The 22,425-nt window shown below is 40.7% G+C and overlaps 1 protein-coding gene across 1 annotated transcript in view; it reads left to right on the top strand.

Annotated features, from left to right (window-relative positions):
- The window catches only part of SLC35F1 (solute carrier family 35 member F1), a 404,087-nt gene that overhangs the window by 357,486 nt on the left and 24,176 nt on the right, over positions 1 to 22,425 (top strand). The window contains exons 5-7 of the mRNA XM_057528260.1: positions 4,271 to 4,427; positions 6,441 to 6,493; positions 13,734 to 13,888. Coding sequence (XP_057384243.1) covers positions 4,271 to 4,427; positions 6,441 to 6,493; positions 13,734 to 13,888 — 365 coding nt within the window. The remainder of the gene's footprint in view (positions 1 to 4,270; positions 4,428 to 6,440; positions 6,494 to 13,733; positions 13,889 to 22,425) is intronic.

Below are 22,425 nucleotides of genomic sequence, written 5' to 3'. Positions count from 1 at the left end.
TATCAAAAATGTTCCATTTGTTACCACTCTTACCGTAGAGTTGGTTCAATTGCATTAATTCGCCAGGGACGGAACTTTTCTAAAATTCTTCAGGCACTCACCAGAACTTTAATCAGGCATTCAACCCGATTTAAATTGTCATCACTGTATCAGGAAAAGATGACTGACTTAGTCCTTTTTATATTACTTAGTCCACGGTTCTCCTTAGCTTGGGATTTTGAAAATTCTGTCCTCAAGCACTTTTGATATCAGCTGTGGAGACTCTGCCTTGGAGCCTGTGGAATGGTCTACAAAGTGGGACAGACACAAAAACACTTACATTCCAATTCTATGCTTGTCTCAGGAACAACTGATCATCCACTATAGGAGCTCCCATGCCCTTGAGCTCAGCTGAAAGGAGATGTCTTTTTCCAAGTTTGTCATTGCAAATCGGTGGGACTAATATGTGCATTCCCTCTTTGCCACCTTCCTCCGCATTATAAGTCTCCTCTGAGAGACCAGCTCTGCATTTATTGATGCATGGGGGAAAGGCATGCAATAAAGTGGCTCCTGAGAATATGATGGATGTTGGAGGGTGTAAAAATGACTTAAAAAGGCCAAAGAGATTTCTCCATGACATTTCTACTTTCCTTGGAAAACTTATAGATATAAAAGGGAAGGTTAGAAAATAAGATTAAGATAAAACTCAATTAAAGTAGATCCTTATCATAAAATGTATTTCTTGCTTTTCAAAGTATCTTCTTTCTACCACAATACATTTATTGCATCTTATAGTTCACTTATCAAAGATGTTAGATAACCATAATGACATTTTCTTTACTACCAGACATAATTTTATATTTATTTCAAAAGAGAGAAAACATTTTCAAAGAATTAGATAATTAAACATAATTTTTAAAAGTGACAATTTTATTGGTGCCAGGCACGTTCCTGTACATCGTCTCATTTAATCCTCCTAATTATGCAAAGAAAATATTTTTATTCTCATTTTTACAGCTGAAGAAATCAAGGCTCAGGGAAGATAAGAAACATGTGCAAGTACACACCAGTACTAAATGGTGTGGCCTAGATGTGAAATCTTTCTGTTACACCACTTAATACTTATTCTTCCATAATTGTGACTCATGTAAGAAAGGTGCCATTGTTCAATTGCAGTAAATTAGGATGAATGACTGTCCTAGATAGGCCAGAATGGAAGGGTTTCCCCAGAAGTGGGACTTTCTGTGCTAAAACCAAGAGAATCCCAGGAAAACAAAGCAGTTGGTCGTATTTAAAACTCAAAAATATTCAGTGAGATGGGTTCATTTTCATAAATTGCATTAGCACTCTTTCAACACTCTAGAATACTATAATTCACCATTTATTCTTGAAATAGTGGTAAGTAATGATTTTAAATAATATTCCCTCTTCTCCTCCCACAACCACACAGACACAAGTATCCCTCCAAACATGATGTTTCTAGTACTTAATCAAAAATCTAATAAGGAAAACCAACTCTTGCAAAGCTGTCATGACTGGGTTGATTAGAGCTAAGAAGCAATCCAAAATGAGAAATGGCCAACCCAAACAGACAGGTGGTGATTCAAAGGGAACGATTTATTCACTCTTTTTTAACCACCATTTACTGAACATTTAATAAGTGCCAGATGCTATGTTAAGCATTTTACATTATTTTGCATTTTTAAATCTTATTGACACTATTTTATGGTATCCTCGCCATAACCTCATTTTAATTAAGGAAACACAAGTCAGAAAGACTCTATAGCTTGCCCAATGTTTAACAACTAATAAGTGACAGAGATGTGATTAGAACCCATGTCTACCTGAATTGAAAGATGTCACCACTCAAAATCTTTACCATGAGATGTATTAAGACCTTTTCCATCAGCTCAACTCATTTAAACATTTATTGAGATCTTATAATGTGCCAGGATCTGTGCTAGGGACCGCAGAGAATATAAAGCGAAGTAAGTCACAGTAGGCCCTTCAACCCTACTGTATAAGAAAACAGGAAGGGGAAGACAGGCAAGTTAACAAATAATAGACGTGGAGCAAAGTGCAGTGGGGGCCATATGCAGTGACAATGGTGTGAAATTCAGAGGAGAGAAAGAAGGCACTGGGTTGAATGAACTTCTCATAATTTCAAATGTGTACATTTGCCCCAAATTTGCAAATCATTATCACTCATTATGGTTTCAACCATACGTAAATGACACACTTGCTAGATATAATTTTCCCTGTGAACTTTCAGAGAAATTGACTCTACCATGTCAGATATCTATTGCATTGATAAGGCACGAAACATAGAGTAATATGTTGTAATTTCCAGTTAACTAGATACAAATTGTAGGTACAAAATATTATATCAAACACTGCATTATACAATATGGTTGGATAAAATCATGTCCTAGTTAGTTTAACTATATTTAATCATCTAAGATTTCATATATGCTATATGTATAGGTACCCACTTTCAAATGATTTAAAAACTGATAAATACACTTACTAGTAAAATTTTAATAAGTAATATTTAATCACTTTGTTACCGATAACTTGGGAAATACTTCTAAACTTGCAGTTACACAAAATTGTATCATTATTAACAATAATTATCACTGCACTGGTGAAAATTCAAAGTACTCGGCAGTAGATTTCATATAGTCAAAGGCTTAACAGAATAGGCCATAATGATATAAATGTGGAGTTTGAAAAAGATTGTTGAGACTATTCACTGAAACAGTGTGGCCTCTTTTTAGGACTTTTAAAAGATGGACTGATGTTTCCCTAATTTCTGTTAAAATAGTTTATTATAATTTAACTTTCCTGAATCTACTCATATAAAATTAATTTCATGTAACCAAGGATTCTATCGAGCAGCACTTCCACACTTCACTAATACAACAATAATTGATATTCATAATAATGGCCCCATGTCATCACAAGATTCTAAAATGGGTCCTTATTGAAAAGTGACTGAATCATGTTCATTATAATTTTATAGTCTTAGTAATGGATACTTTTTACTTTATGGGTCATTCCGCAAATGAACTCCCTAAAATTAGAAGTTTTGTCATGATTTCCTAGTTGACACATAAAAAAAGATTCATCAGGTTGCTCTGTAACAGCAACCTTCTTTTCCCTGGAAGACACACCCAGGGACACAGCCGTGAGGTCTGGTTCCTTATCGGAGCCTCCTCATGTTCTTGGGCCACCCACTCCCCATGAGCCCCGGGAGGGTTCCCAGCCCTCGCAGTTCCACGCTCTCAGCTCCATTCCCTTGAACTCCAGCAAGCTCTCCTGCCTTTCGGGGTATCTTTTCTCTCTCTGATTCTTACCAGCAGTGGGATGCTGTCTTAGAAAAAGTGACAGTAATTAGAGTAAATGTGTCTCCAGGGGCAACCACAAAGACATGAGTGAAGAGGTCTCTCCCCAAGCCCAGCCCAGATTCTTTTATGTGAAGCCTCTTCCTAGAGAATGTGCAGTACTCCCAACTGTACAGTGAACATCTGGCTCTGCAGTTTTAGGTTGTTCCAGCTAATCTGGAAATCCAAGGCTACTCTAAGGTGGGTCTCTTCCTTAGAATCACGCTGGAGAGAGCGCCCTCCCAATCCCGCACCTCTTCTGCCCCAGAGCTGCATGTCTGCTGAGCTCCCGTGAACAGCTACACAGGACACAGCTGGAGGCTCCTTGGGTACAAGCCCACCGTGAGGCCACCGGCTGCTGATTTCCACTGTCCTTCCCTAGCTTCACACTTCCTGGAGTGGAAAGAGTTGGAAATTTGGGCTTCCCTAATTATTATAGGAAATAGCTAGGTGCGTAATTTATGAGAGATTGGACAGGAACCAAAACTAACCAAAACTGAATTTAGAACAAATAGATATTTTTATGAAAGAAGAAAAATACTAATGTGATAATGAATTACATATATTTTCACCCTTATGTTACTTACTTTAGGGGAGTTGAACATTTCAACCCATAATCCCTTTCGTTCAGACAGAAGACATGGGGCTTTATGGAGAGGGTACAATCTAGAAGAAACTGGTCCCTTTCTTAGCTAGGGAAGACTTCTTGTTGGGGACATAGGCAACCTTTTTATATCACAACGTAACTGGAGCACACATAAAGGGACTTTACTAAATCTCAGTTGGCAAAATACAGAACTTCTATAAAAATGTCAGAAAAGAATAGGCATAGGAAGCTGATTTTGCCGATGCCAGATTCTTGTTAGGAAAATTTTAATAAAGCTTCCTCTTTTTTTTTTGGTTCCTAGGGGAAAATAAGCTGGTAGGGGACCTTCTGGTCTTAGGAGGAGCCACGCTCTACGGTATCTCTAACGTCTGGGAAGAATACATCATCCGAACCCTGAGCCGAGTGGAATTCCTGGGAATGATTGGACTCTTCGGGGCATTTTTCAGTGGAATTCAGTTGTGAGTAAAAATAAGAAATTCAGGCAGTCGATACTCTTAGAGCTTATTCTTACAATTTTTGTTTTTCATTTGGGGTATGGTTGTTCACTTTATTTTACAAAAATCACAGGTAGAAACCTGTCACCAACCTCCCACATGAAATCTGAAAAACTCAATATCTTTATTAGTAAATTTCCTCCAAACTAAATGAATTTTTAATGGATATATTTAATGGACTTTGAAGATAATTTACAAGAATGCATGAGAAGTACATTGATTCTCCCAAACCAGCCAATGAGGTTTACTTAGAGAAACAGACAAACTAAGTGTAAATGCCATGGTTTGATGCACTTCCAAAAAGGGGCATTCTGTTTACTACTGACAACCAGTAAACTAGTCTTACTAGTAACCACCACTAGAAAACTCATAGTTTAAATTTTCCTTTTATAAATTTTTTTCTTTTATTGTGCATGGATTTGCACAAGTGAACCATATTCAAATTTATCTGTTAGGGAATTCCCTGGCAGCCCAGTGGTTAGGACTCAGTACTTTCACTGCCATGGCTCAGGTTCAATCCCTGGTAGGAGAACTAAGGTCCCACAAGCAGTGCGGCACAGCCAAAAAAAAAAACAAACAAAAACAAAAACCAAATTCATCTCTTAGAAATTTAGTGTTTCCATTTTCCTTAAACGAGTGAAGATATAACACAGGCATTCACTAAGCATCAAAAAGTCAGAAACAACAATTTAGCAATAATTCTGGCATTGGAACGTATAAGTCATCACTGACTAGGCCTCAGAAGTTGTTGCGAGAATAAGTGTCAAACAAAGCATAATTTTCCATCAATAAAGGCCATGGATTTTAGTTTCACATAAGAGATAAAGAAGGATAGTATAACCTCCAGTCTAATTTCAGCAAATCCCTCTCTGCAAAGCAAGTAATTCTGATTTCACCAAATCACTTTCTACAAAGTAAGTTCTTTGTACTGGGGCAGTGTCTGAAATTATTTATGGAAGCTATTTTGGCATCACTTTAAACTGGTTTTGCAAATAGGCTGTTTCCAAGAATCCTCCAAACTTCGGTATCCTGAGATACAGGTGAAAAACTCCATAGCAAACAAGGCAAGGACATGGGAAGACTCCCTAAGAAAGATTTATTTTTGGTTCATTTTGAAAGCATGCTGGCATTTTAAAGTTCCTAAATTTGGTGCTTCAGCTTTGTAAGAGGAAAAGAAATAGCCTAGTTCAACTGTTCATAACCAACATTGTGTAGATGGATGGCTCATTTTATGGATTATTATTCTTGAATCCAAAAAAATATCTTCAGAGATCTAGCACTCATCTGCTTCAGTTATAGGCCATTAGAGCTGACAGAGCCCTTCAGAAACACTGCTGCCAAAATAGTGGAAGTGGCATGTGAGTGTGTTTGGCAAACGGAATACACTGAGGGCACACTGAAACCAAAGGGACACCGGTGGAGCCGTGCCCCCTCCCCTCCTGGTCCTCTTCCAGAACAGTGGTTCTCAGAGTGTAGTTCTCTGACCAGCAGTACTGGCACCGCATGAAAACTTGTCAGAAACACACATCCATGGGCCCCACCCAGATCTACTGAATCAGACTTTCGAGGGATGGGGCCCAGGAAACTGTCTTAACGTGCTCTCCAGGTGGCGGTTTTGTACATTTAAGTTTGAGAACAACTGCCCTGAAGAGTGCTCAATCAGAAAACTGATTAAACCTGCAACCTCGCCATATACTTTTGAGAAAGCATCTCAGCAAGAAGAAGCAAAGGCTAGAGGCAGACTGGGTGAGAAGGACTGCAGAGGGTCTGTGCTCCACCATGCCCACTGGCTCACTCACCAAACAAGATCCTGCAGGGATAAACCTTGGGCTGGGCTGCCTAATGAGACTTGCCTCTGCATGATCCAGAGTAATTTTTGAAATTCAATTGATTGCTTCATGATTTGTATAAATCTGGTAAGTGAAAAAAAGAAGTAGGACGCATTGCTTATCAGGTCTGCTTTCTTTCAATTCGCAGAGCTATAATGGAGCACAAGGAGCTGTTAAAGGTGCCCTGGGATTGGCAAATAGGTAAGGGGTTTGCTCACCTGAGATGCTGTTTTTAGTAAACCTGAGAAATAACGTATGGAGAGTGACGGGGGTGGCGGTGAGGCACAAACAAGGAAAGGACTTAGACTGCAAGGGACAAAAGAAAAGGACACCCCCTTGTCACTTTAGGGATTCCTACACACTAGAAGAGACTGAACTGTATGATTCATAATGTTTCTTAATTGAGCCTCTTCCCATTATCATCGCCCAGATGCCATTAGTGTAGACACAGAAGTATGTTATTAGGTTAAAGACCAAATGGAAAGAAAAAGTGCCCCGAGGCAGTGGTGAGACACAAATGACAGCAATTTGCTCCAGCTGAGAAACACCAAACTGACGTGATCATTAAAAAGTGGCACTTTAGTAAAGGAAAAAAACTGAACTTAACAAAAAGGCACAAAAGAAAACAAGGTAATGGGCATTCTGAACCCATAAAAACCTTTTCAGAAGGGAGCAGTTTGCACAAAAGACATGGTTAATTGATCTCCAGATGGACTTGGTGGAAAATACCAAACAGACTTTGAGCTACTTAATAGTCAGCCAGAGCATCTAGATGCCACCTGTTTCTAAAGTCACTTTTCTCTAAAAAAAATTTAGGACAAGGATTTAAGATCCCAGGTGATGCTCTAATAATGATCACTCAGCAAGCCCTAGACGGGACTGACCTACCCTCAGCCCTGAAATATCCCCTCAGTGTCTACACCAAGACACCTGGGTTCCAGCAGTGAGCACAGAGCTTGGCTTATGGGCGTGCTTGGGAATTGTGTGCCCGGGTGAAAATACAGGTGGTTCCCCACTCTGAAGCTGACCGTTTGAGCTATCTCCAGCTTCTATGAGCTTTCATGGAACTGACAGCTTCAGTCAAATTCTGCTTCTCCGAACAAGGACAGCAGTGACATAAAGGTCCCTGCATCACTTTACCTGCCCTTGACCCTGAAGCACCCAGGGTTGACTTGCTGCTGACAGAATGGCCTCTGAAGGCACACCAGGTGCTACAGAATTATGCACGACTGCCCCTGGGGTTATCTCTAGTGACTTCAAGGGCTCCCCAGCCCTTGTGTCTGTCACAGAGTCCTGCCGTTTAATTTTCTCCCGAGATGATACAATTAAATGAAAATCAATAGAGAGAAGGGATTGTAGGGAGGAGAGGAAGGCGGCTGGGAAAGGAAGCCAGCTGCAGGTTACAGCTGCATTGGCCTTTGTGATTCTCAGAGCCAGGATGTTACCTGTGCTTGGTAACACTTCACATGCAGTGGTCCATGAGTATAAATTAATTTTATATTAATAGTAGTAGCACTAATAAAAAATAATTTGTCCTCTAATTATGTGGATGTCACGTGCATGTCCACCAAGGTTCTGTTATAATTCAGTGTTAGTTAAATATGTCATCAAAAGGTAGTTTTATTCTGAGCCCTCGTATTGCCATTAAAATGTCAATCTCCTGTGGTCCAAGATGATGAAGGAAACACATCATAAAACCATTCGTTTAAGTTCTGACTGGAAATGAGGCTCAGGTGGTCTAGAAAAGGAACCAAATATTCATCTTTTCTTTCAGAAGCACAGGTACGGGTTGAGTGTTTTTACACCATGGCCATCTTTGTCCTCCTACCTCATCCTGACCTACTACAATGTTCTACTGCTTGGTTCAGTTCTAGGCACATAAAATTCAGTGAATAAATGTTTATTAAATGAGTGAATGAATGACAAGCAAAGGAGACGGGCTGTCCTGCCCTCTCTTATCTTACAAAAATATAGACAAAAGGGAAGCGGTGGAGACAGGGCAGGAGGCTTAGGCTTGGCATTGCACTTTCTTTCTGGGAAACCAGGAGATGGCGTAGCAGCTACTGGAACTCGTGGACCCTAGAGGCAAGGAGGCATCAAGGGGATCAGCCTCCCATCAAGGCCTCCCCGTGCTCCACAGGAAATCACCCAAGAGTGCCAAACTCTTATCACTGTGTCTTGGTGGAGCGCTCCCAGTGTCTTAGTTAAGAAACCAAAATCCAAGACTATATCTCCCAGTATCTGTCGATGTGTTTCTCTCCCTTCCCTCTCTCCACATCAGTAATCCCCATCATATAGTCTCTTGGACAGCTCCTATGGTTGCCATTTTATCAAAGTAAAAAGATTTTTTTTCAATGGAGCAAGTGGGGTAATAAACATGTTTCATATTTTCTGGATTTGGAAAGCATTTTTTAACAGATTCTGTTATTTTCTAATAATATTGGCCAATTGCAAGATACAAAGAGTAATTAAAAGCAAGAAGATAACATTCATTTATTGATGCTGTTTGTTTTTATTTCTTTGTTTTACTCTACTGAACAGAATGACTGGGTCTGGTTATGTAATCATGAAACTCAAGTGAAATGTAAGACCTAATAGAGCTAAAATGTCCTGCTGTGGAACAGGTGGACAGATTAGTCAGAAATCTAATAACTAGCTTAAGCGTTCCCTTTATCCCATTTGCCATATTGTGTTGAAGGACGTGTGAACAAGTGTTAGCTGACGTGCAAGTCCAGCGTCAGAGGAAGAAAAAGTGTGCAGTGGGTCAGCCAACGCCAGTTCGTGGTGCACTGGGGCTTCACTTTTCTTGCCGTGGGTGATGCTTGCTTTGGTTTTGGTTTTGGTTTTGTCCTAGAGTCCAAAACAAGAGATTTGACATTTCCCTGAAGATGCAGTAATGGGACCACAGAGCAGGAAAGACCTTAAAGATCATTAAGAATACAGCCTTTCTTTTTACCGATGCTGAGCTGGAGGCCTGGGGAACGGAGGCCGCTCCTCTGGGCTCACGGCTGCCTGTGGTGGGACTAATTTGCACTCTCTGAGTCATCCCCCCAGCCTGGTGCCTTAGTGCATATGTCCTGAGAAACCATCTTACCTCGCTTTTATTTTTAAGAATTAAAAATAATGTTTTAAAAATCTAGTCTAGTCAAAGGAAAGTAAAAGAACACCAGTGACACCAGTGGGACCCCAAAGAAAGTGATGAGATAAAATATATGCAGCATACACAGACACGTACTATATACATGTATATACCATATCCATCATGTATAAGCATATATAGCACATATCACATGATGTATCATGTATATATGATGTGTTGTATATATATCATATATAAGATGAGATGCTCATTACAGTCAAATAGGATGGCTCATCCAAGCCCCATTTCTCTTCATAATAATTAGACAACATAGGTTAGTAGTATGTGCTCAGAATTTAAATTCAGGCAGCCTGAGTGACCTGAGGGCAAGCTACTCAACCTCTATAAGCTTGTCTTCTGCCTGTTTGCTCACAGATCTCTTTCTTACCGTTACTCTGCTCTTCATTGCAGAGGCTGACAACTGACTCATGCAAAACAAACAGTGCTTCCCAGGCTGCTTTGTTAACTGGCTTTCAGTTAGATGTGGCCAATGGGGAGCAGTAGAAGGGGACTGGAGGGTGGGAGAAAGAAAGAAACCACGGAGTGTCTCCTTCTTTCAGGTCAGGTCTCTAGAAATGGCCGAGTGTCCTCTGATTATTCCTCTGCTGGGCTTCCCTGACTTCTGACCTCTGGTAACACGGCCTCCTCCCTGGATCGCTCTGGCTCCAGGGGTGTGAATAATTTACTGCTATTGCTGATGTCTGGGTTGCCTCACCATCCCCGTTTCCCCATCACCCGTTCAAACACCTTTTTAACTTGTGCCCCGTATTATATTTCCTCTTTTGAACATGGTATGGACTGCGGTTTTGGACTGATACACTCTATAAGCCTATTTCCTCACATGTGTAAAGAGGATAACAATAGCAATGGCAGCAAGGGCATTATACTGTTATGGAGATTAATTAATGTACATAAAGTACATGACACATAGCAAGTGCTCAATCAGTATTAGCTGGTAGTATTCATTCCAATTTCTTTAGCTTAAATCTCTTTAGTGCGTGAGGACAAGAGCTACCAAATTCTGTCTTTAGTGAGAGGGAAATCATTTCAAATAAGAAATGGTTATACATATACTTTGTAAATGTAGTTATTGCACCCATCATGTGGTTGTCAGTCAAAAAGTAATTCAGTCTGTTTGTTTGATCATGTCGGTCGATTGTTTGAAAACCCCACATGCACAGCAAGTTGGGCCTTCAGATGCATCACTTACGTCCATTAACTAGCTAATGTCCATCTAAGAACAACAAATCAGTAAATTGCAGCAATACTGCATTCCCACTCTCCACTTAATCATGTGTTCACTTGGCTGACCATGCTTTGCTCACAAAACAGGATATTCACACACAAAAACATTGGTTGACCCAGCAAAGTGATTGACTATGATGGTGTATATATTTCACTCCTATCCCTCTAAATTTAATTTCTGCAGTTTTTAAGAACAGGTCTAGAGTGTTTAAGCTTGGAGCATCTCAAGGTAGCCTGATGAGTAGAGTGAAACTCTGCTGTGTATCTATTTTCTTACACTCCTTGACTCACCAATTTGCTTGTAAAGTCACACCTCTTCTCTGAGCTGCCAATTGTATATCCACTCCCTACTGGATAAATCCTTTTGGATGATGCGTAAGCATCTAACACCTACCGTGTTCAAAATAGAGCTTTTTATTTCCCCTGAAAACCTGGTCCTCCTGCTCAGTTCTCTCCATCTCAGTAAATGGCATCATAATTCACCCAGTTTCTAAATTAGCCAGAGCCCATGTGAACCCATAGGTGTCCTTGACGCTGTCCTTTTCCTCGCTACCCACATCCAGTCTACCAGCAGGGCGTGTTGAGTCTTCGCAGACCAGCCACTTCCCTTCGTCTCCACTGCCACTCCGAGCAAAGCCACCAGCATCTCTTGCCTGGGCTGAGACCCTGCACTCCTCACTGGTCCCCTCCGTGCTTTTCTCCTTCAGTTCCTTCTCCTCACAGTAGCCAAAGTCATCTTTTAGAAATGTAGATCCGACGTTAGCCACCTGCTATGAACTCCTCAGTGGCTTCCCATTACAACTAGAAAAAGATCGATTTCTTTCTAAGACCGACAAAACCCCACATAATCCAGCCCCTGCCTAATTTTCCAACCTCCTCTCTTATCACTGCCTCACTCTGTTCATCCTGCTCAGATATTCTGGCCTCTGGCAGCTCCTGGAACCCATCAGGGTCTTTTCATTTGTAGGTCCTCCTGCCTAAGTTATTTTTCCCCTGGCAATCTCCTTTAGTCCTTCAGCATTCAAGGTAAGTGCCACCTCCACCCCTCCTAAAGCAAGCCCCCTGTCATTCCTCATAGGAACCCTTTTCTTCCTTCATAGTACTAATACCAACCCTACGCTTCCTGTCTATCCTGTTTTCCATTGTACTGCTAACCCATAGCAGAGTCCCTAGAGCCTAGTAGGTACTCAGTGAATACATGGGTGAACAATTGAGTGAATGTAAAACATCAGATCTCACATGTGAGAGTCCATAGTGTGCTAGGTAAGGTGATGGGAGGGTAGGATTGTGGAACTTCCTAGCCCAGTCATGTATAATCGAAAAAGAAAAAAATTTTAAGGCTCTGGTTCCTGGACTATGTTCTGATCAAGTTTGATTACTTTTAGTGGATTAATTTAGGATATATTTTATCCCTAGTCTGTTCATCTCAGATTCCTTAAAGGAATACTGAATTAATTTTTATGTCTTTTCATGTATTAATCATAGGTTATTTAATATTACATTTTTAGTAACTTGGTTAAAAGGAAAATGAATTATAAGTAGCATGAAACCCAAGTACAGGAAAATTGAACATTTTTAGGGAATTAAAACTTTGGATGGGGAGCCAAAAGCCATCTGACATTACTATGACAGAATATCCACGAGAGGACTTGTATAATTTACTGAACAAGAAAAGTGATTATTCCAGTTTCCTCTTAGGGCATTTCCACCACACTAGAGGGGGCTGTTGTACTGAGTTTGCTTACTTAGTGTTCAAAATAAAATTCTTATATAGACTTGGCATGGCTTTCCTGAAACTTTCCTTAAATATCAGAAACATATAGAATAATGATTCATGCCCTGAAATGCTTTTCATATGGGAAAACCAAATTTCTCCATGGAGGGATCCCTGTTCTTCACAGTCAAAGGGACTGCATGTCTAGTACCTACCAAATCCTCCAAAATTCATGGGACTCAAGGGAAGTAATCTGCCCACAGCCTAAAGCAGACACATGTAATCAAGGTTCCTTTGGAAATGTTGGATATTTTATTATATAAAAATGCCCAGAGATCCACTGAACCGCATTACTTATGCTTATTCTATGCCTTATTCTTTCAAGGTAGAGAAATGAGCATAATTTTTCTACATTTGTGTTACATCAACATCTAGGAAGTGATGAACCAAACTCTAGATTTAGCCATAATCTTCTGTTTGGGACTCAACAAAATTATGTACTTATGGAATTAGTATTAACAATTGTGTATCTAGTTATAATGAGAGACAGAGAAAGAGAGAGAGAATTTCAGAGGATGAGGGACTGATCATATAGCATTTTAAGGGCATTTTCTTCTTCTTTTTTATCTTTCTGTTTTGCAAAACTTCGTTCTTTGATGGTCTACAAAGCATTTACCTATCTATTTCTAAAACATCAGAGCCTGCATGTGAGAGCCCACGGTATGCTAGGAAGAGTGGTGGTGGAATAGGACTCTGGTATTGGTGGTAGGGCTGAGCAGGATTCACAGATCTGGAAGAAACTGACAGATCATCTTGTGTCAAAGCAATGAAGTGATTTGCCCAAGGTCACACAGTTAGGACTTCAGTGCAGTACTCGGACTTAGTCCACATCTCTTTGTCATGTAAGCCCTTCCATTTTAAGGACTGTGTAGTTATTCATCGTTGTGAGCAATACATGACACCAAGTAATTTCGTTCCTATGTTGCAAATAAAAAAGAAATGAAAAAAGTTTTAAAAGACATGGGTACTAGAAACTACTTACAGCACAACCAGAAATAGAATTTAGAAGACTTGACCCTATGTTCTGACTGTAGCCACTAAGAGGTACTCCTTCCTGGAAGAAGCAAAACATCATATATGTGTGAGAAGCATGTGGTTTTTATTCCACGTGCAGGTTTTCACTTTTTACTTTATGTTTTAGCTATGTATTGCCCAATAATAAACATCCGTTAATAGAGTGAAAGATAAGTCGGGGGGCACCATTCCCCTTCCTTCACCCACTGTGGATCCACAGAGGCCCTGGAAGAGGCTGTGACGTCGCCTCTCTTTCCTCTCCCCATCAGGACTGCTCTACGTTGGCTTTAGTGCCTGCATGTTTGGTCTCTACAGCTTCATGCCAGTGGTCATAAAGAAAACCAGCGCCACTTCAGTCAACCTCTCCCTGCTCACCGCAGATCTGTACAGCTTGTTCTGTGGATTGTTTCTCTTCCACTACAAGGTAAGTGGAGTCAGTGCTCCTTTCTGAAGATGATACTTTGTAGGAAGGAATGCATATAGGTAGGAATACTCTGCTGCGGAATTGCCCCAATTCTGTGATTTTGCATTGAGAAGCAGGAATGCACCTCTGTGTGCTAACCCCTATGACTTGGGTATTCACATTCCAACTGTAAGACTGAAGCAACATTTTGTCATAAGAGACTAGTCACTACAGACATTTGACAGTGAAAGATAAGAAACAGCTCTAGAGGGAAAGGCTTTCAAATAATGGGGGACAGTTTTTCTGACATCATTCACCCCAGAAGCTACTCTTTTTCCAACCTAAAGCTAGGGAGACTTGTACAATCTTCAAACTATAGCTGCCAAATGGATTCTGCCAAAGGCATCGGAAGAGTGTATTCTCATTGGAGAAAAGACACAGTTCCTGCAGTTTCTGTTTTGCATGTATTTTTATAGCAAATATGAATGGAAAATGCTAATGCATTCAAAATAGTTTCTATTATATCAGCCCTAAAGGAGAAACTATTCAGTACCGAGATGGCAATCTCTTCAAGTGTAAGACTCTACCCACATCCTCACCCAAGGCAGGTGTGACATTGGTTATGGCCCACTGAGGTGTGCTATGAGAGGCTATTTTTAAAACACTACACTCACTGATTCATTAACAATTGACTAGAGTTGGTATGTGAGAAGAGACCCGCTTGTCCTTCCTTAACTAGTCCTATAAGATAAGGGTCAGTGGAGACTATGACCAGTGTGAAAAAGGACGAGTAAGGGATATCCAAACAGATAAGACCAAATTAGGACAGGCCAAAGAAGAAGAGGCAGAAGAAAAGAGGCGCTGCTCTGGGCCACTTCTAGCCAAGTGCTTCACCAGCAGTATTACAGGTAATGTCATCCTCTCACGGATGTGGCCAGTTGATAGGGCATCTTGGTGGGCAGGGCATCTTCAGCCAAGTCACACTGGGTTTGGAGGTTCCCGGAGAAGTGCTGAGCTGGAGGGAGTATGTACTTGAGATGATGACCAGAGGCCAAGCAGCAGAAGTGAATGGTCAGAAATATCACTGTGCTAAGCCAAAATCATAGCCAAGAAACAGACCAAGAAGAGCAGACACGGGTGGAAAAGAGGTCACAAACAAGGTTGGCAGCTGGGAGGACCAGAAGCAGATCTGGAAGATGAGAGGTGAAGAAAGCAACCATGGCAGCAGATAGGGATGAAATGCTGAGTCCCTGTTTTACAGGGAAACTTCTGCCAAGCGTGGTGGCAAAAATGGCAGCTTAAAGAAATTGTCTATTGCTGGACAGCATTTGTACGTTGTTGGTAATTTGTTTTGTCTAGTTGGTGCAATCTGTTTCCTGAGTGCACCCTGGTCCTCATAAGGGTAAAAAGTAAAGTCTCAGCATGTTCCCCCCATTGCTCCCCACCACAGTGTTAGGAGGACCACCTTCCCTCAGAATCCCCCTCCAAACACACCCAATTCTTTTCCAGAGCCCTGAGGACTGCTCAGCCGGGGTCTCATCAGTACAGCACAGTGGCTGCCATTTTTCTGTCTCTCCTCTACAGCTAAGCATCCGCATCTAGTCCATTCCTCAGCATGAGTTCTGTTCTCAGCACTTCCTCCTGTAATTGTCTTTATAAGGTCCAACTAGAAGAATCCCTTTAATCGTCCTTGAGGAAAGATGACTGAAACCTATTGTTTTGATGAAGGACTACGGTCACTTCTTGGGCAGTCCAGATCCAGTTCGGCTCTCAGCATCCTTCATAGCAGTGCTCTGGAAAGTCTGCTTTCACCAGGGGTACTTGCTAAAAATGCAGATTCCTGGGCCACACCCCTGAGCCACAGAATCAGCATCTGGGGGTGCACCTGGGGGAGTCTGCTCCTCCGTGAGGCTGATGTTCTCTGAATTTGAGAACAAATACCTGAAAAGGGTCCCTGAGCAGTGCTTGTTCCTGTTTGAGTCTGTCACTCCTCATACTTCCACTGACTTTTGGTTAGACCTGGGGCTCTCTACATAAACAAGCATCAGGAACTGGGAAGGCTGATGAACCAGGTAAATTCTAATTCTCCAAAATTCATCTTCTCCTCTCATCATTTGTATGTTACTGCTAACTTAGGATAAGTAACTTTGGGGAAGAGGAAACTGTGCAGTACCCTGTCATCGTGCCATCAGAAGGGAACCTGTGTTATCCGAAAATTACATTCCTGTACTCACCTATTTGGAGGTGTCATAGATGTTTTTTAATTCTTAAAGCAATGCTTTTCGCTATACACTTATATTTCGTTACCATTTAACAGATACATTTCCTTAAGGTAAGAAAACACAATAGGTGTTTTCTCTAGTCAAAATTGATTCTTATTGTCTTTCTTTAAATCAAACTTTCAAGATAATTGTAGATACACATGCAGTTTTAAGAAATAATACAGAGTTCCCATTTACCCTTTACCTAGTTTCCCCCATTGGTGACATCTTGCAAACCTGTGGTATAATATCAGGATATTAACATTGACACAGTTAACGTGCAGAATATTTCCATCCCTGCAAGGGTTGTTCTTGTTGCCTTTTTATAGCCATGCTTACTTGTCTCTCACCCACCTCCTTAACCCCTTGAAACCACTAATTTATTCTCCATTTCTCTAAATTTGTCACTTCCATGTAAATGGAATTGTACAGTATGTAACCTTTTGGGATCGACTTTTTTCACAGCATAATTTCTCAGCATAATTCTCTGGAGATTCATCCATATTGTTTTATATATTAGTAGCTCCTTTTTTATTGCTGAGTACTATTCCACAGTATGGGTGTACCACAATTTATTTAACCACGCACTCAGTGAAGGACTCTGGGTTGTTTCTGTTTGAGGCTATTACATGTAAAACTGTTATGAACATTCATGTACACGTTCTTGTGTGAACAGATTTTTCATGTCTCTGAAATAAACAACCAAGAGTACAATTGCTGGGCTTATGGTTGTAGCATGTTTAGTTTTATAAGAAATTGCCAAAATGTTTTCTTGAGTGACCTGTTATCTTTTGTTACAAAGAAATACATATCAGTTGTGAGAAAGTCAGAAAATACAGATAAGTATTGTTATACATTGGTACCATTTACAGTGCATATTATTTTTGTAGTACACATATTTGCAGTTCATTTTTTTTTAAATTAATTTATTAATTTATTATTTATTTTTGGCTGTGTTGGGTCTTCGTTTCTGTGCGAGGGCTTTCTCTAGTTGTGGCAAGCGGGGGCCACTCTTCATCGCGGAGTGCGGGCCTCTCACTATCGCGGCCTCTCTTGTTGCAGAGCACAGGCTCCAGACGCGCAGGCTCAGTAGTTGTGGCTCATGGGCCCAGTTGCTCCGTGGCATGTGGGATCTTCCCAGACCAGGGCTCAAACCCATGTCCCCTGCATTGGCAGTCAGATTCTCAACCACTGCGCCACCAGGGAAGCCCCATATATATTTTTAAATTTAATTACACCATGCGTACTGCTTTGTTACGTGCTTTGTTTAAACTTAGCATGTAGGGACTTCCCTGGCTGTCCAGTGGTTAAGACTTCGCCTTCCAATGCAGGGGGTGTGGGTTCAATCCCTGGTCAGGGAGCTAAGATCCCACATGCCTCACAGCCGAAAAACCAAAACATAAAACAGAAGCAATATTGTAACAAATTCAATGAAGACTTTAAAAATGGTCCACATCATAAAAAAAATCTTTAAAAAATTAATAAATAAACTTAGCATGTATATATTTCCTTGTCTTTTAATATCTGTATATAATGTGAATGTGAATGAGTGGTTCTCAACCCTGACTGTGCATTATAATCACCTGGAGAAAATACAAAACATAGCTGTTCCAACGGTTTGAGACCATAAGGCTCAAAGCCAAGTCAACAAACCCATACCAGCTATTATCCTTTGTAACTGCCTTTCTTAGGAAACAGACATTCCCACTTATTTGATTTAATAAAGTTTTATTTAAAAAAAAAAAAACCCATAGCCAGGCCCAGGCCCTACCCCAGAGAGTCTGATCCTGATTGGTCAGTAGTGGGAACTTTTAGAAGCTCTTCAGATGGTTCATCACATATCCTAATACACAGCCAGAGTTGAGATTATTTTTGTAGATATATAGTATTCCATGGAATGGCTATACTTTTAATTTATTTAATCCCAGGTTTCTCAACGATGGTACTATTGACATTTTAGACCAGATGATTCTTTGTGGGGGGAGGGGGCCTGTCTTGTGCATTATAGGATGTTTAGTAGCATCCCTGGCCTTGACCCACTCGATGCCAATAGCAGCCTGCAAGTCGTGACAGTCAAAAATGTCTCCACTCGTTGCTAAACATTGAGAACCACTGATTGAACAATCCCTGCTTATTGAATTCAAGTGGTATCTCTTTTTGGCTATTATAAATAATTTGGGGAATAAGCTTGTACTAAATCTTTGCTCACATTCTATATTTCAATTTTTTTGAAACAATTTTTAAATAAATCTCGTAATTGACTTCATTTCTTTTTTGAAACAAATATCTTTACAATAATTTGAGAATCCTATTGACCAATCAGGAACCTTGTATAGAGGCAGTATTCACAAAGCCATGTTAATATTATGGGCTATGTCATATGACATAGACAAATGCTCTATTTCTCCTTTCCCTTCACTCTCCTGTCCTTACAGATGATACCACATCACTTCTTGAATAAACGCTGCCTTTTACTGTTCTCTGTTTTATGAACAATAGTATTTAATATCTGCAAAGAAATAAGCTGAATTCTCAATTTAAATCTTTAAAAAATTCCTTTTCCTTAATTTCTAAAAGAATCTTCCAAGCAATGCTTGAATTTGCAATCAAGTAGTCATTATTTGGAAAATCCAGGATGTTTTTCCCCAGGGCCCAGCTTGCCTGCCTCTGAAATTGACCGTGGTCTTCCCAGATGGGAGGCTCTCCAGAGCTGGCAGCAGGGCAGGTCTGGGTGGCGTGCAGGTTTCCTACCACAGCCAGATGAGCCATCGCAGAAAATTGATTTTTAAAAACTGCTTATTGGGGGTACTTTTATCATTAAGAGCAGTTTATGGTCAATGAAAAATCTTGGCAAGTTTTGCAAAATTTAAAAATGGTGATGTCAGTTGTGTGTGTGTGTGTGTCTGTGTGTGTCTGTGTGTGTGTATTTGGGGCAGTGGGAGAAGGTGGTTATATTTTTATATATCTTCTTTGGAAAAATATCTATTTAGATTCTTTGCCCATTTTTAGTTGGGTTATTTGTCTTTGAGTTATAGTATTTCTTTATATACGTTGGATACTTATCAGATATATGATTTGCAAATATTTTCTCCTACCCTATGGTTGCCTTTTCATTTTCTTGCTAGTGTCCTTGGAAGTATCTATCTGGTTATAGTTTTAAAACCATGGAAGGAACCAATTCAAGCCCACCATGGCCTTTGGGCCACCAAGTCTTCCCTTGTGGTTCCTGATACCACTCCTCTCCAGGGCAGCTTAGTACTGACTGCTAGTTGCCTCACATTGTCTGCTTTAAGGAGATGGTTGAAAGTCACAGCCGGAGGAAGAGAAGATTCCTTTCAGGTCAGGGCGTCTTTAACTATTTAAAGAGTATAGTGTGGAAGAGAGTTTAAGCCAGTACCCCTCAACCTTGACTACACATTGGAATCACCTGAAGAGTTTTTAAGATACTGATGCTTGGGTCTCACTCTCACTGATTCTGTATTTAAGTGGCCTGCAGTGCAGCCTGGACATTAGATTTTTAAAGACTCCCCAGTTGACCCTAGTGTGCAGCCAGAATTGAGAGTCATTGGTTCAGACAATTTATGTGGCTGCAAGCAGGTGGCACTAGGACCAAAGGGTGAAGGTTATAAGATTATAGTGAAATAGAAAGAAACCTTGTTAACGATGAGTCATCCGAAAGTCGATTAGACTGTCTTGGGGGTTCCCCTCACTGGAGGAAGCTGGGCAAGAATGTGAGAGGGATAACGGGGAGGGGACTCATACTTCAGTACTGACGATTAACCAGTGACCTGATCTCATTTGGTTTTACTACAGTCTGCAGTCAGAGTTTACCTTTCACCTAATCACGATGTCTTTAAACAACCTTCTGGTCTGGTTATAAATATCTACAAGTTGAGAGAGGAGGGCTATTTGCTCACAGATGTTGCTTACTCAGGCAGAACTAAATGATTAAATGAAGCTCTCCTGCCCAACATTGATTATTTGCTTTTTCTCACCTTCCATCCTTGGAAAAAATCCATTCCTTTCCCCACCCATCAGTCCACTGTCGGCAGCTTCTCTACCTCTTGTGCTGACTGAGCAATAAAGCCCCACATCCCGAGGAAGCAAAAGACCTAATTCTGAAGTGGACTATCTACATGGTATAGTGCTCTTGCAAACTCTAGTTTTACAAAACTTTTGAGAAGTGGTCATATATTTCTGTTCTTTAGTACCTAACAACACTATTGAATCCAGAACAGTAAATCTATAGCAATCCACGGAAATTACAGGAGATGAGCTTTACTGGGCCTCAGACACCCCTTAAAACCAAACCCAGGAAGAGATTCACATAGGAAGTTTTCAAGTTGATGGTGTGTTGGCTTTTCAAGGTCAAAGCTTGACCAGTTATGAACTCCATCCCCTTGCTTATTGAACACAGGACACTTTTGAAATTGAAAGGGTATTGGTTTCCTGTGGCTACTGTAACAAATTACCACGTACTTAATAGTTAAAAACAACACAGATTTATTACCGTACGGTATTGGAGATCAGAAGTCTCACTTGGTTAAAATCAAGTGTTAGCAGAGCTGGGTGGCTTCTGGAGGCTCTAGGGGAGAACCTGTTTCCTTGCCCTTTCCAGCTTCTGGAGGCTGCTTGCTTCCTTGGCTCGTGGCCCCTTCCTCCATCTTCAAAGCCAGCAGTAGAGCATCTTCAAATCTGACTGCCATTCCTGCTTCCCTTGTAAGGACTCATGTGATTACATTGGGCCCACCCAGATAATCCAGGATAATCTCACCATCTCAAAATGCTTAACTTAATCACATCTGCAAAGTTCCTTTTACCATGTAAGGTAACATATTCACAGCTTCCAGGGATTAGGGTGTGAACATTTTGGGGAGGCCATCATTCTGCCAACTACAGGAGACCCATTAATAATTTACACCAACACAAATAAGGGTACAATGTCTCCAAGCCAGACCAACTGGGACATGTGGATGTGCTCTTCAGAAGCCAAATCTGGGCAATGAAGGTACGCTCCACTTACACACACTGTACCCTGTTGAATTTCCCAACTGCTTTTTAAAGTAGTTATGTTACCTGCTAATCTGTCACTTTAACAAAGAAAACACTAAGTCAGGTGGTGAGAAGATGAATTGGGGTGAGAAGACTACTTCAATGTCTGCTGTGTGAAGCATGAATTCAGCAGTCTGCTGTGGCAAAAAGAGCATGGACTGAAAAGTCAGAGGAGCCTAGATTGAATTTGTGGCTTCTGTTTACTGTTTAAGTGCTTTGAACCAGCTATTTATTCTTGCCCAACTTCAAGATTAGACTTGCCTTAGGGAGTTTTTGAAGGGATTATGTAATTTTTGAAAGGTGACCAGTGGTGATGCATTTCTCTGATTGAATGTATGGTTGAGGATTAGTAATCCCTATCTCATTCCATTCATTTTCATTTTTATTTATTTTATTTTATTTTATTTTATTTATTTATTTTTAAAGAGCTCCTGACTTATTTATTTATTTATTTATTTATTTATTTTTGCTGTGTTGGGTCTTCGTTTCTATGCGAGGGCTTTCTCTAGTTGTGGCAAGTGGGGGCCACTCTTCATCGTGGTGCATGGGCCTCTCACTATCGCAGCCTCTCTTTTTGCGGGGCATAGTCTCCAGACACACAGGCTCAGTAGTTGTGGCTCAGGGGCCTAGTCGCTCCACGGCATGTGGGATCTTCCCAGACCAGGGCTCGAACCCATGTCCCCTGCATTGGCAGGCAGATTCTCAACCACTGCGCCACCAGGGAAGCCCTCATTCCATTCATTTTTAAGATGTTACTCTTATTTTCAGATTTTGTAACTGGATGTGTAGCTTTTAACAGTTTTGTTAGAGATTTCTCTTATTCCTTATTTGAAAAGGCAAAACTGGGGTTTCATGCATAAAAATTTAGAAAAAAAAAATTTTTTTTTTAAACCAAAGGCACATTTTGGCCAACCCAATTTTTTTTTTTAATTTTATTAATTAATTAATTTTTTTTTTTAAATTTATGGCTGTGTTGGGTCTTTGTTTCTGTGCGAGGGCTTTCTCTAGTTGTGGCAAGTGGGGACCACTCTTCATCGCAGTGCACGGGCCTCTCACTATCGTGGCCTCTCTTGTTGCGGAGCACAGGCTCCAGACACGCAGGCTCAGTAGTTGTGGCTCACGGGCCTAGTTGCTCCGCGGCATGTGGGATCTTCCCAGACCATGGCTCGAACCCGTGTCCCCTGCATTGGCAGGCAGATTCTCAACCACTGCACCACCAGGGAAGCCCTAGAAAATATTTTATCA

This window comes from Balaenoptera acutorostrata, chromosome 14, assembly GCF_949987535.1.
Source record: "Balaenoptera acutorostrata chromosome 14, mBalAcu1.1, whole genome shotgun sequence".
Lineage (NCBI taxonomy): Eukaryota > Metazoa > Chordata > Mammalia > Artiodactyla > Balaenopteridae > Balaenoptera > Balaenoptera acutorostrata.
This window is presented reverse-complemented; position numbering and strand designations above follow the sequence as displayed.